The 13,668-nt window shown below is 47.5% G+C and overlaps 1 protein-coding gene across 15 annotated transcripts in view; it reads left to right on the forward strand.

Annotated features, from left to right (window-relative positions):
• Nucleotides 1–13,668, forward strand: part of PLXNB1 (plexin B1) — a 210,951-nt gene that overhangs the window by 135,566 nt on the left and 61,717 nt on the right. For 14 of the 15 annotated variants that reach the window (XR_012669163.1, XM_075130149.1, XM_075130148.1 and 11 more), the window contains 5 exons: nt 5,349–5,457; nt 5,551–5,659; nt 6,499–7,362; nt 8,141–8,266; nt 9,439–9,561. Coding sequence is in view for 14 of the 15 variants with exons in the window: in XM_075130149.1 (XP_074986250.1) it covers nt 5,349–5,457; nt 5,551–5,659; nt 6,499–7,362; nt 8,141–8,266; nt 9,439–9,561 (1,331 nt within the window). In the remaining variant the exon portion in view is untranslated. The remainder of the gene's footprint in view (nt 1–5,348; nt 5,458–5,550; nt 5,660–6,498; nt 7,363–8,140; nt 8,267–9,438; nt 9,562–13,668) is intronic. The other variant, XM_075130154.1, reaches the window with a different exon arrangement.

The following is a 13,668-nucleotide window of genomic DNA, read 5'->3' on the forward strand; positions in this document are numbered from 1 at the left end:
AGTTTTCAATAAAGATGATAATATAGAATGTGTGGGCAAAGGCAGGATGGCTAATTGGGATTGAATGTATAGAAATGGAAATACTGCATCAGAGGTGAAAGCAAAACTCAAAATGCTTAATGCATTCAAATCAGGGGGACTGGATAATCTCCATCCCAGAATACTGAAAGAACTGGCTCATGAATTTGCAAATCCAGTAACTAGAATTTTTAATCTATCAAATTGGGGGTAGTATCATATGACTGGAGAACAGGAAATATAGTACTTATATTTAAGAAAGGGAAAAAAGGTAATCTGGGAACAACAGACCCGTTAGCTTGACCTCAGTAGTATACAAGGCTTTAGAACAGTTTTTAAAGGAAACAGACATTAAAGACATGGTAGTAAATGGAAAAAGGGGTAAAAAGCAGCATGGGTTTACAAAAGATAGATTGTGCCAGAATAACACATCTTTTTTTGATAAGACAAGAGGAATCCAGGAGATCTAATCTATATGGACCTTCAGAAAACATTTGATACAGTACCACATGGCAGGTTCCAGAGTACCACATGGGAAATTATTAGTTAAGATGAGAAAATGAGGTTAGTACAAAAATAATAGAATATCAGGGTTGCAAGGGACCTCAGGAGGTCATCTAGTCCAACCCCCTGCTCAAAGCAGGACCAACCCCAACTAAATCATCCCAACCAGGGCTTTGTCAAGCATGACCTTAAAAACTTCTAAGGAAGGAGATTCCATCACCTCCCTAGGTAATGCATTCCAGTGCTTCACCACCCTCCTAGTGAAAAAGTTTTTCCTAATATCCAACCTAAACCTCCCCCACTGCAACTTGAGACCATGACTCCTTGTTCTGCCATCTGCTACCGCTGAGAATAGTTTAGATCCATCCTCTTTGGAACCCCCTTTCAGGTAGTTGAAAGCAGCTATCAAATCCCCCCTCATTCTTCTCTTCCGCAAACTAAATAATCCCAGTTCCCTCAGTCTCTCTTCATAAATCATGTGTTCCAGTCTCAGAACTAGACTCAATGACCCAGGAGGTCTCATCCAGTCCTATGTTTCTATTCAATTGGAGGGAAATACTTATGAAGAAGCAAAGGCTGGAAGAGACCTAGGGCCCCAAGGGTGATTGTGGACAACACGAAAAGGAGTACTTGTGGCACCTTAGATACTAATCAATTTATTTGAGCATAAGCTTTCGTGAGCTACAGCTCACTTCATCAGATGCATACTGTGGAAAGTGTAGAAGATCTTTTTATACACACAAAGCATGAAAAAATACCTCCCCCCACCCCACTCTCCTGTTGGTAATAGCTTATCTAAAGTGACCACTCTCCTTACAATGTGTATGATAATCAAGGTGGGCCATTTCCAGCACAAATCCAGGGTTTAACAAGAACGTCTGGGGGGGTGGGGGGGGTAGGAAAAAACAAGGGGAAATAGGTTACCTTGCATAATGACTTAGCCACTCCCAGTCTCTATTCAAGCCTAAGTTAATTGTATCCAATTTGCAAATGAATTCCAATTCAGCAGTCTCTCGCTGGAGTCTGGATTTGAAGTTTTTTTGTTGTAATATCGCAACTTTCATGTCTGTAATTGAGTGACCAAAGAGATTGAAGTGTTCTCCAACTGGTTTTTGAATGTTATAATTCTTGACGTCTGATTTGTGTCCATTTATTCTTTTACGTAGAGACTGTCCAGTTTGACCAATGTACATGGCAGAGGGGCATTGCTGGCACATGATAGCATATATCACATTGGTGGATGTGCAGGTGAACGAGCCTCTGATAGTGTGGCTGATGTGATTAGGCCCTGTGATGGTTTCCCCTGAATAGATATGTGGGCACAGTTGGCAACGGGCTTTGTTGCAAGGATAGGTTCCTGGGTTAGTGGTTCTGTTGTGTGGTATGTGGTTGCTAGTGAGTATTTGCTTCAGGTTGAGGGGCTGTCTGTAGGCAAGGACTGGCCTGTCTCCCAAGATTTGTGAGAGTGTTGGGTCATCCTTCAGGATAGGTTGTAGATCCTTAATACGTTGGAGGGGTTTTAGTTGGGGGCTGAAGGTGACGGCTAGTGGCGTTCTGTTATGTTCTTTGTTAGGTCTGTCCTGTAGTAGGTTACTTCTGGGAACTCTTCTAGCTCTGTCAATCTGTTTCTTCACTTCCGCAGGTGGGTATTGTAGTTGTAACCTTGATTATCATACACATTGTAAGGAGAAAAGGAGTACTTGTGGCACCTTAGAGACTAACCAATTTATTTGAGCATGAGCTTTCGTGAGGGTTAGTCTCTAAGGTGCCACAAGTACTCCTTTTCTTTTTGCGAATACAGACTAACACGGCTGTTCCTCTGAAACCTGTCATTGTAAGGAGAGTGGTCACTTTAGATAAGCTATTACCAGCAGGAGAGTGGGGTGGGGGGAGGTATTTTTTCATGCTTTGTGTGTATAAAAAGATCTTCTACACTTTCCACAATATGCATCTGATGAAGTGAGCTGTAGCTCACGAAAGCTTATGCTCAAATAAATTGGTAGGTCTCTAAGGTGCAACAAGTCCTCCTTTTCTTTTTGCGAATACAGACTAACACGGCTGTTACTCTGAAACCTGTGGACAACACATTAGACATGTGTCTGCTATGCAATATGGCATCAGAAAAAACTAACACAGCCTTTGTTTATGAATGGAGAGGTATCATGTTCTGAGCAAGGAGGGTACAGTGTCCTTCCGTCCAACACAGCTCAGGCAGCACCTGGAATTCCGTGTTCAGGTCTGGACATCACTGGACCCAAAAGATACTGACAAACTGAAATTCAGTGAAGATCAGCTACAATGATTAGGGGACTGGAAAGGTTCATTTTAAAGGGTTTTATGTATACAGCTTGGCTGAGATAAGACTGAGGGGGAACTAGGGACCTGTGCACCAGTATTCAAAGTGGTAAAATGGGGTAACAGCGGGAGTAATAGAATGGAAATAAATCAAGAAAATTTAGGCTGACTATCAGGCTAAACTTCTTGCCCATGATCTGCATCAGCGTTTTGAATCCTCTCCACTTGGGAACATCATCACAGCAGTGATTGAAAATGAAAGTGACACAGCACTGGAGTGAACAGTGCTGTGTTGCTAGGGGCGTTGGATTGATTGAACTAGTAACATTTATAATTTTGTGACTCTGGCATATGTTCGGAGGATTTGGTAGTTTCAGGACCCCTGAGCTGGATTCATATTTTCATCTGGGCAGAGAGTAGCAAATTAAACTGCTGTTACAGTATGTAAGCTTATATCAGATCCAAAAACATCATAAGGCTGGTTTACAAATCATGATGTCTCTAAAAACCCCAAATGTATTGTTTCTTATTTGCTTTTTGATTTTTGAACTGTGTGGCAGAAGCCACTGTCCCAAAGATGTGAACATCTTAAGGTCACAACTCAACCTGAAGGCAGAGGCAGAAGTGTGGGCCTTGGAGGGAGCTCACCTTCCTCACTCCTTGTTCCTGAGGCTGGGAGTTGCCCTTCTATCCCCCTCTTCTGTCACTCTCTTCCCCATCTTCATCTCCACGTCCATAGTCCTCTCCCCCACAATCTCCTGTCCCCAGCCTGTCCCAGCATTAACCTGTCCTCACATTTGCTTTTCTTTCCTGTTAAACTATCCTACATTTCCCCCCTGCCTCCCTCCATTCCCTTGTACCCCCTTAGTCTCCTCCTGGATTTCTTCAGCCTCTTGCCTGTTTCCCATATTCTCCTGCCCATTCAGTCTCCCTCCTTGCATTATGGTTCCCTGACATCCCCTTCAGTGCCACTCCCTTCATCCTTTAGTTTTCCCTGCAACCTCCTCCTGGTCCCCACATTCCTCTATAGCCTTCAGCCCCCAACAATACTGCTGTGGCCATCTTCCCTGAAGGTAGCCTAGCTTCATTCAAATTGAAAACAGTGAGAATTGGTGGCCATCTTCACTAGGTGCAGCCTTGTGTTCATATGCAAAGACTCTAGGGAAATGGAGGACATTTTGGCTGAGACCAGGTTGGCTTCTGCCGCAATAAAAGTAATGAGCAATAGTGAGCATTTTGGAGCAGGGCGTATTTAAGGATTGGAATCCAGCATTCATGAAATCACTAGACCTTTTAAAAAACACCAAACATCATGAACTCTGTGACAAAATCACAGGAATTGACAACACCGTGTTGGCTGGTGGCTTTGGTGGATTTTCCTTGCCCAAGATTGACCTGCATGTGGTTGCAACAATTGGTTTTCACACACCTTTTAGTCAGATATTTTCTCAACAGCACCCTTCACCTCTGTCCTCTTGTGAAAAGCCCAGCCTGCGCCATACTGACCCTCTCTTAGATGCAGAGATAGAGGTGATTTTGGTATTTGTCTGAATCCGGATACATACCTAAAGCCTACCTGGAACAGAGGAAGTGAACCACTGACTGAACTGACATGAGGAGAAGGGCAGCCCAGCCTGCAGACTGCTTATTCACTTGGTAGGTGAGCAGTCTGGCCAGCTCCCTGAGGAATGGCAAAGCCTGGAGGTCGGCTGGCTGTGGGGCTTTCCCTTTTGTTCAGAGTGCAAGCGTCTGTCTCCAGCGTGGTGGGTGGGTATTTATGAATAAAGATGATAAATGTGCTTATAAAAACAGAAAGACAAGGTGTGTAAGGTAATATCTTGTATCAGACCAGTTTCTGCTGGTGAGAGGGAAAGGCTTTCGAGATTACACAGAGCTTGGAAACTTGTCTCTTTCAACAACAGAAGTTTGTCCAATAAAAGATACTACCCCCCACCTTGTGTGTCTAATATCCTGGGACCAACACATCTACAACAACACTGGAAACAACTCATAAAAACAGTCTGTATTACATGCCTCTGTATGACGCATTGGCTGTGTCTTAGATACCAAGTGTGAATATTTCTTCAGCCATCAAATCTGCAAGAAAACAGTGAAAATGCTCTAATACTCCTGGAGACAAAGAGAATGAGACCCTCTTAGGGTTTGTAGGTAAAAGGATACCTGAAATCAGGCCAGACAAAAATTCTCAAGTCTCCAACAAATTTGTATCCAAAGGGCTTGTAAGCACCTTTCCTGATTTACCTCATAGTTTGTACACTAAATAAACTTCTCTATGTGATGGTAGGATGTGACATGTATAAAATTATAATTTCCATTGGTTTGGTTTTAATTAAGTTAAGGGAGGGTGAAAATCGGGCTTGTGCTGGGAGGCTTATTTCCCAACTAATCTATGGAGACAGTGTGTCCCTCTATAAAGCGTACCATATGTCTGTCTGTCTAATAATACTGCAGCATGTATACCTGTCACAGCTCCATTATTTTAGAGGTGCCATTTTTATTTCCCTTTTCAGAGCACATAACTTTAAAGCTAGTGGTGCGTTTCCATGATGTCTTTATTGCTTCCGTGGATTTCTCTTTCTATGACTGTGCCGCAGTAGCCTTGCAGTGGAAGTCAGCACCGTGAGTACATGTTGGTTTCCTGTCTAAAGGCTTTGGCCATTCCTATTTGTCTATTGGACCTCCTCAGAGGCTAATCTTGTACTGTTGTTTCAGGTGTCAGGGATGTGTGAGCAGTCAGTGGGGATGTAACTGGTGTATCCACCAACACCTCTGCACCCACAAAGCAACTTGTGAAGAGGGGACCATTATCTACAATGAGAGGGTTTGTCTCGTTCATAGATCCCATCTGCTAAGAATGCCACTGAAGTCCAGAAAGATTAGGTTTTTACTTAGATTAAGATGGCAGCCATCTTGCTGCTGTAGGGGCTGAGAGTGTTAAGAGGAGTATGTGTCCCCTTCTGATACTAAAGTGGGGCTCCTGAACCCTCAGAGCCTGGCTGCTTTGTAGAGCTTTCACAGGTATTGTGGGGTGGGGGCTGAGGAAAGGTTTCCAGCAGCAGGGCAGTGAGGCAGGACAGGCCTCTTATTCAGAGTGAGTCATAACTCATCCAGAAACTCTCCCTCGTGCCCAGCCTACGATCTTGATGTGAGGTATCTGGGGAAGCTGGGAAGCATCAGGAAGCTGGGAGGAAACTACCAGGGAACTGATTGTAGGAAGGCAGGCAGGGAGCAAGAGAGAATTGGCCTGGGGAGAAGTGTGTCAGGCTGGAGCACATTGCAGTGTGAAGAAGATAAGCAGGGAGCACCAGCTGGAAGGAACAGGGGTCTCTTGGTGAAGGATGGATAAAGCTTTGCAAGAGGAGAAGCTGACAGTTGAGCTAATCCTTCATACTCTGAGAGTTTCAGCCCCTCAGGATCTCTCTCTAGGATGTACAGTATTCGCCTTTATTCCCTGTGCTCAGTGAAGCCAACCAGTGTGAGAGGCTTATCTCTCTCTCGGTAGAAGTCTCAGAAAGGTCAAATTGCCTCCTAGGAATTCCCTTTTGCCATGGAATCTGACTGACTATTGTTTTTTGCTTGTGTCTTTCTCTCACATGTTGCTGTTTTCATGTTCTCTCTGTGATTCTCTCTCTCTGCCCCCATCTCAATGGCTCCCCTCAGACACAAATTCCAACCTCAAGTCCATTTCTTTCTTCAGCTGCTTCCACTACCATGACCTTCACCAACACACTCACTGGGGCCACCAAACCTATCACTCCCTCAGTCACTATGGTGGTGACCCACACTCCCATCACAGAGTCAGTCCCCACCACTCTGCCTGCAGTCTCTGCCATGACTGCTTATCCCACAGGGACCTTTAGCCACACACACACAGCAACTCCAACTACAGCCATTCTCACCTTTCTCAAGACCACCACTGAATCTACGGTGCTACCCCTAACAGACAAGCCCGCTACTACCAGCCTTGCCACAAATCCTACTGTAGCATCTGTCACTACCAGCCCAGCAGAGACTGCAGACCATACAGCTCTGCCTACCTCTGAACCAGCCCCAGAAGCGTGGTTCACTGACCCACACACGACTGCTGCCTTCAATACTCTGCAGCCAGTTGTGACAGCATTAACCCCTCCCCCTGACATCACAAATTCCACATGGTCTCCCACTACTTCTTTACCAACCTCTGAGGCATCCACATCTGCCATCCCATCTCCTTTCACCCCCAATCAAAATTCAAATGCCACCGCCTCCTCTGCTGATTTCCCAGGAGACCTAGAGACAGAACTACCTCCCTCTGAGGTCCCATCTTCAGTCCTTCCTGACTGGCTACTTGGGGAAGGCACAGAGCTCAAGGATACAGAGGATTGGATGGATTCACTGCAGACCGAGAATGATACGTCACCCTTCTCTGCTTCCACTCTTCTCTCAGGCGATGGAGACTCTTCAGAGAGGGATGGCCCTGATTTCCCCAGAATCCTGCACCCTGGTTTTGACTATCAGTATGATGCCCCTGGATTTTTGGAGTTGGTGAGTCTGATGCAGCTCTCAGACCTACTGTTAGAGCTATGATCTACTTTGACATTCAGGTGCAGGTCACTGAATTGGGAGACATAACATTACAGGAAGGAAGATGGGGTCTCCTGGAGGAGGAGGAGGAGGAGCCAAAGGATGGTGATGTGTTCAGAGTGGGAAATCGCAGCCTGAGGAAGGAAGGGGTCTTTGGTGTTGTAATGTGGCCATTTACCTGGAAGCTACACAATGTCCCACCGAGGGGTTTCCTGGTACACCATTCCTAGGGCTTGCGTAGTGTCTGCTTTCTCCTGCTCGCTGTCTTCGGGGTCTTACATTGCTCTCCTTACCCCTGTAGTAAATGGCTGGGTCTACACTATGAGCTGGGGTGTGATTCCCAGCCTGCATGCACATAGTCGCTGTAGCTGCCATTGAGCTAGGTTGCTAAAAAGAGTCGTATGGGTGCAGTAGCATGGACAGGACCAAGGAAGCTACGGGCTAGCCATGCTTAGTACAAACCTGTCTGAGCCTGTTGCTACGTCTTCGGCATGGCGAGCCCATGCCACCACTGTCTGAGCTACCCCAGCTCTACTGTAGTTCTCAGCATGCTAACTCAATGAGTGCGAGTTTGTCTAAGCAAGCTGGGAATCTTGCTCCAAGTATAAACATACCCAGTGCGCCCAGCTTCCCCTTCTCTTAGGATGAGATTTCATTCCTGTATTTGCCTCTGTTAATTGCTCCAGTCAAACTCAGCTCCCTGCACCGTGGGTGCTCTTTATGGGTGTTTGTTTTTCAGAATGAGGAGTTTAGCTGGGGTCCTGGAGCCTGTCCCTGTGTGCAGGGCATTCAGGGATCCTCTCTGCTCCCAGTCAACGTGAAGCAGAAGATAACCCTGCTGGGGAAAAACTTCAATCTGTATCAGGTATGTTTCCCATTAGCACTGAGAAGAGGTTTGCTTGCAGCATGGCACCCTGTGGGCAGCCTCTGGCACCGCGGTTCCTAAATACGTCAAATTTAAGGACACCTCGCTGAAGCACCGAGATTCCTACACTGCTGAGGTGCTGTCATAGGTGCAATCTGGCAAACTCCAGGATTGTTTTGGTAACAAGATGGGGATTTGAACCTCATCTCTGGCTAAGGAGATATCTGGGGGACTTCAGTGGCTGGTGAGGGGGAATTAGGCACTTTCTCCTTTAGAGGAGGAGGGAGTCAGGGTTTGGCTGCAACAGTGAGATTATCCTCAAACTGCATCTTTCCTGAATGTGGGGGCTGCGTATCCAGGGTGGGTCCCTGCTGAGTCTCTTCTCATTCCATTTTAAACCTCAAAAGCTGAGCGTAGTTCTTCCATTTTTCCTTATCCTGTCCCCTTCTCCTGATGTACTAAAATGTCCGGGTGGCTATTCCACATCTGAAGCTTCTACAACAGAGTTAAAATTAAGCCTTACAGATCCTCAAATACTCTGGTTCCTTTGGGCTGCATTTGCTGTCTTAGGTGCAATCATATTTGTCTCCAAAGATCGAAGACCACTTCAATAACCTCTCTGGAATGATAGACTTATGTACAAACTGCAGCTGGAACCTGATAGGTTTCAGAACGTGTGGCCTATTTCTCTCAGTTACACACTAATTGTTACCTTTCTCTGTTGAAGTGTATATTGTACATAACAAGCATGGTTGGTGACTGACACATACCCTGGCTCATTTTTCTAATTCTTTTCCTCTGGTCTTCTTTTCTCTAATCGCCCTGCTTCTGGGCAGAAATCTTTTGATAGGAACCCTCTCCTCTCCCCAGCATACAGTGTCTGTCTTCTGGGAATTAAATTGTTTGTGGTCTTGATTTGATTCCTCTCATGTGGGGATCATGAAGAAGGGAGAGTATAGGAGGGACTAGAACGCAGGAGAAAGATGGCTTGGCAAATGAGAACAAGGAGCATGTTGCTTGCATAGGGAGTGGTATGGAAAAGGGCACTGAGATGGGAACAGGAGGAGAAGTTATATGGGGAAGCATAGTGGTGTATGCCTGGGAGCCTCTGTGTGTAGGTTTGGCCATGTGAGTGGATACTGGTGAAGCTGTCTCTCTCATCCTGGCTGTAGGATCAGCAATGGGACTATGAGTGTGTCCTGATTGTGGAGGGGAGGACAGTGGTGATGGATGCTTATGTTGAGGGGGAGGAAGCAAACCGATCACTCTGCTACATCACGTGTCAGCTACACCAGGTAAGTATTTAGATGGCAGAAGCTATCCAGACTTACCACTTAATCCAGTCTCATCCAGGTTTTTGTTGACGATCCTCTTAGTCTGACTGGAGAGAAGACTAAAAATTACATAAATTGTGAGCTCTTTGGGGCAGAGACCATCTTTCTGTTCTGTGTTTGTATGGTACCTGGCACAACAGGGCCCTGATCCCTGAGGTTGCTGTAAGACAAGTAATAATAATAAAGTCTTCAGATAATGGAAGGTTAGTTTTATCTGTGCCATAGTACAGTGATAATGCCATGATTGTGGCAGAGAACAATGCCGTACCTGTAACACATCTCACTACCATCCCTATGATATCCAAAAGGTTAGCTTCATTGCCCTTTCATTTAGCACTCTGTCACTCCCACCGGCAGTGCTTCGTTTGCCTTTTTGTGGGCTCTTCTGGAATTGAGGACAGCTCCTTTGCAGAAAGCCTCTTGGAGAAAACCAAAATAACAGAAAGTAAGATAGATGCAAGCATGAGGTATGTAGCATGTACAATCCTAGCCTGCTGAGGGTGCTAGAGTTATAGATGACATTAATGTATTCTGTCTGGCCTTTGCAACAGGAGAGAGAGGGATACTGGCCCAGAGATTGTTGGCTGTTTCTACCAGGATGAGAGATTTGAGGCTGGTTTTGGAGGGGAATGAGGAGGGTGTGTGCTGCTATGTAGCATGTGGAGAGGATTTGTAAATAGACTGGAGTGGATGGCACATGCAGCTGTCCCTAGAGGTCCCTGTCTGGGCACCCTAACTGCTGTAGCAGCTTCTTTGACTGCCTTTGAGAGACCTAGAAGGTTGAAATATGGTAATGGCATTGGGTGAGCACTTGGGGTCATTTGACTCCTGTGGTGGGCATAGAAGGCTAGGCGAGGATGTTATGGTGAGGAGGCATAGGCACTGTAGGTAAAGATCATGGTTTCTTCAAGTGCTTGCTCATGCACACCATTCTAAGTTAGTGCACGCCTACGTGCGCAGTTGTTGGAGATATTTGCCTTAGTGATATCCATAGGGTCGGCTGTGGCACCCTCTGGAGTGTGCGCTCATGTGTCGGTATATTAGGCGCCGCCAGCCCTACACCCTTTCGGTTCCTTCTTACCGCTCATGTGGTTGGTCGGAGCACCTTTCCCTTGCCTAGCAAGCGGTCACTGGTTTTTCTCCTTTGCTTCATATTTTTGTTGTAAATAGTTTGTTTACAGTAGTTAGCTAGTGAAGTAGTTGTTAAGCACTGCAGTTAGTAAGTTAGGGTCCCGGCGGGGACTTTGTCCCCTTGGTTTCTGGGTTTTAAGCCCTGCGCCGACTGCAACAGGCCTGCGCCGACTGCAACAGGCCTATGCCTGTTAGTGAGCTCCATAGCAGCTGCCTGAAATGCTTGAAGGAAGTGTTGTATCTATAAGAACTTTCGTCCCAGAACACAGAAAGAGCATGACATCCATTTGGGGGCCCTCCTCATGGAGGCAGCTCTCCATCCAGCCTCGGAGCCGTCCCAGCCGGAGTCGACTCCCAGTACTTCAGCCTTGGTGTGTAGTGCACCCCCAACACTGGGCTTTACCAGGCACCGCTTCCCTTCGTTGGTGCCTAAGAAGAAGTTGAAGAAGCATGACCCAGCACTGAGCACCCTGGAGCTATGTGAGGGTTCATCCCTGAGGTTGTCAGCATGATCTTCCGAAAGTGGGGAATCTCCCTGAGTGGACTTGTTCGTGACTTGCTAGAACAGGAAATGCCATGTGTTCTGCTTGATTTGGGGAATCGACAGGGGCTCTTTGTCAGATGCCTTCTTACTCCAGTGGTTGGGGGCTCTGATATATGTCTTCCCAGCAGTGCCATTAATCCAGAGTCCTCCTGAAGATCAAACAGGACAAGGCGAAGGTGATCTTGTTAGCCCCGGCTTGGCATCGCCGACACTGGTTCCGCACACTGCTGGACCTCTTGGTGACACCATGCTGTAGCTGCCCCTCTGGTCGGATCTGTTGTCCCAGAACCACGGCAGTCTCCTGCACCTGAACCTGGCAGCACTGCACCTGATGGCTTGTCTGCTGCATGGCTGAATGCAGCAGAGCAGGAGTGCTCGGCCTGTGTCTTGTTGGGCAGCAGAAAGCCCTCCACCAGGGCAGCCTACCTGGCCAAATGGAAATGGTTCATGTGCTGGGCCTCAGACCAAGGTATTAGGCCTGAGCAGGCCTCGCTTCAGTTAATCTTGGACTACCTTCTACATCTCAATCTCTAGGGCTTGTCCCTTTCATAAATTAAGGTCCACTTGGCCTCTATATCAGCCTTTCACACTCCATTTCAGGGCAGGTTGGTCTTCGCCCACATGACGATCCGGTTTCTAAAAGATCTGAAGCGACTCTTTCCCCATGTCTGGGACCCTGTCCCTCCTTGGTACCTGAATCTAGTGCTGGCATGGCTCATGGGCACCACTACGAGCCATTACCTTCTTGTTCCCTTTTCTGTTCTCCCCTCAAGGTGTCATTCCTAGTGGTGATAACATCTGCCCATAGGGTCTCTGAGATTAGGGCACTTACTTTGGAGCCACCCTGTACGCTGTTTTTTGAGGACAAGGTCCAGCTGTGGCCGCACCCAGCTTTCCTGCCCAAGGTTGTTTTGCAGTTTCACACGAGTCAGAACATATTCTTGCCAATCTTTTTCCCAAAGCTTCATAAGTCTGAGGAGGAACATTGACTGCACTCGGTAGCCTTTTACATCGAAAGGACTAAACTGTTCCGTAAGTCGACACAGCTGTTTGTCCTCGTGGTGAGTAGGATGAAAGGTTGTCTGGTGTCTACCCAGAGAATTTCATCCTGGATCACTGTCTGCATCCAGTTTTGCTATGATCAGGTGACAGTGCCTCCACCGGTGATTGTAACCGCCCACTCAACTAGGGCGCAGGCCTCCTCGGTGGCCGCCTTCTTTGAGTGCTTGCTCATGTCGATTCCATTTTAGGTGTGCGTGCCCATGTGCACAGTTGTCGGAGACTTTTGCCTTAGCAGTATCCATAGGGCCAGCTGTGGTGCCCTCTGGACTGGCGCTCTCCTGCTGCAGTATACCAGGTGCCAGTGGCCCTTCGCCCTGTCAGTTCCTTCTTACAGCCTATGACAGTTGGTTGGAGTGTCTGGTCTTGCTTAGCAAGAGCATTAGCGGTTCTTCAGTGTTCAGATCGTTCATCTTGTTTGTTATTTAGTCAGTGATTAGTTAGTTAAGTGTTTTAGTAGTAGTTTAGTAGTTAGTCCCAGAGCAATGCATGCCCCGCTCCCCAGGCTTTAAGCCATGTTCTGAGTGCAGCCGGCCAATGCCCATCAGTGACCCTCATGAGTGTTGTCTGAAGTGCGTGGGGGAGTCCCATCGAAAAGACCAGTGCTGGATCTGCAAAAATTTTCATCTCCAAACTCAAAAAGAGTGGGACATTCGATTAAGGGCCCTCCCTATGGAGACTGCTCTGTGCCCGACGTCAGAGCCCTCTCACTCAGACTCCATACCCGGTACTTCAGCATTGGTATGCAGTGCACCATTGGCACCGGGATCCGCCCAGCACCATTCCCTCTAGCCAATACTGAAGAAGTGATCTAAGTCGTCTGGTCTGCAGGCACCGCACAAAGGGCCTGAGCTAGGCCTCATGCCCGCAGTGGAGGCTCTTAGGGGTACCACTGTGGTCAGACCCCCTAGCCCAGCCAGGGACCTACCTCCAACTCTGGGGAGCGGTAGAGGGTCCTGGCCCATCGCAGGGCCATTTGTGCCTGAGGTGGGCCTGGCGGCCAAAGAACAGTTAGGCCAACTAGCACTGTGGACGCCTGGCTACATGGTAGATCCTGCCAAGACACCAGCTCAAACAACCAAGCCGGTGATGGGATTGCCCCTACAGGCAGTGGAATGCCTCCAGTCCCTGGACTGCAGGCATCATTCCCTTTCATCACAGCCAAGAACCCTGATACCGCGACCCCGGTCTCCGGCCAGGAAGCCCAGGTCTCCGACACCACAGTCTCCGCTTTCAAGACATGGGACTCCAGGGTCGTGACACCAATCCCCATATTCTCGGTACCAACGGTCCTCCTGCCAGAGATCACCAAGGTGCCAGTCGCCATCACCTTG

This window comes from Caretta caretta, chromosome 7, assembly GCF_965140235.1.
Source record: "Caretta caretta isolate rCarCar2 chromosome 7, rCarCar1.hap1, whole genome shotgun sequence".
In the NCBI taxonomy this organism is placed as follows: Eukaryota; Metazoa; Chordata; order Testudines; family Cheloniidae; genus Caretta; species Caretta caretta.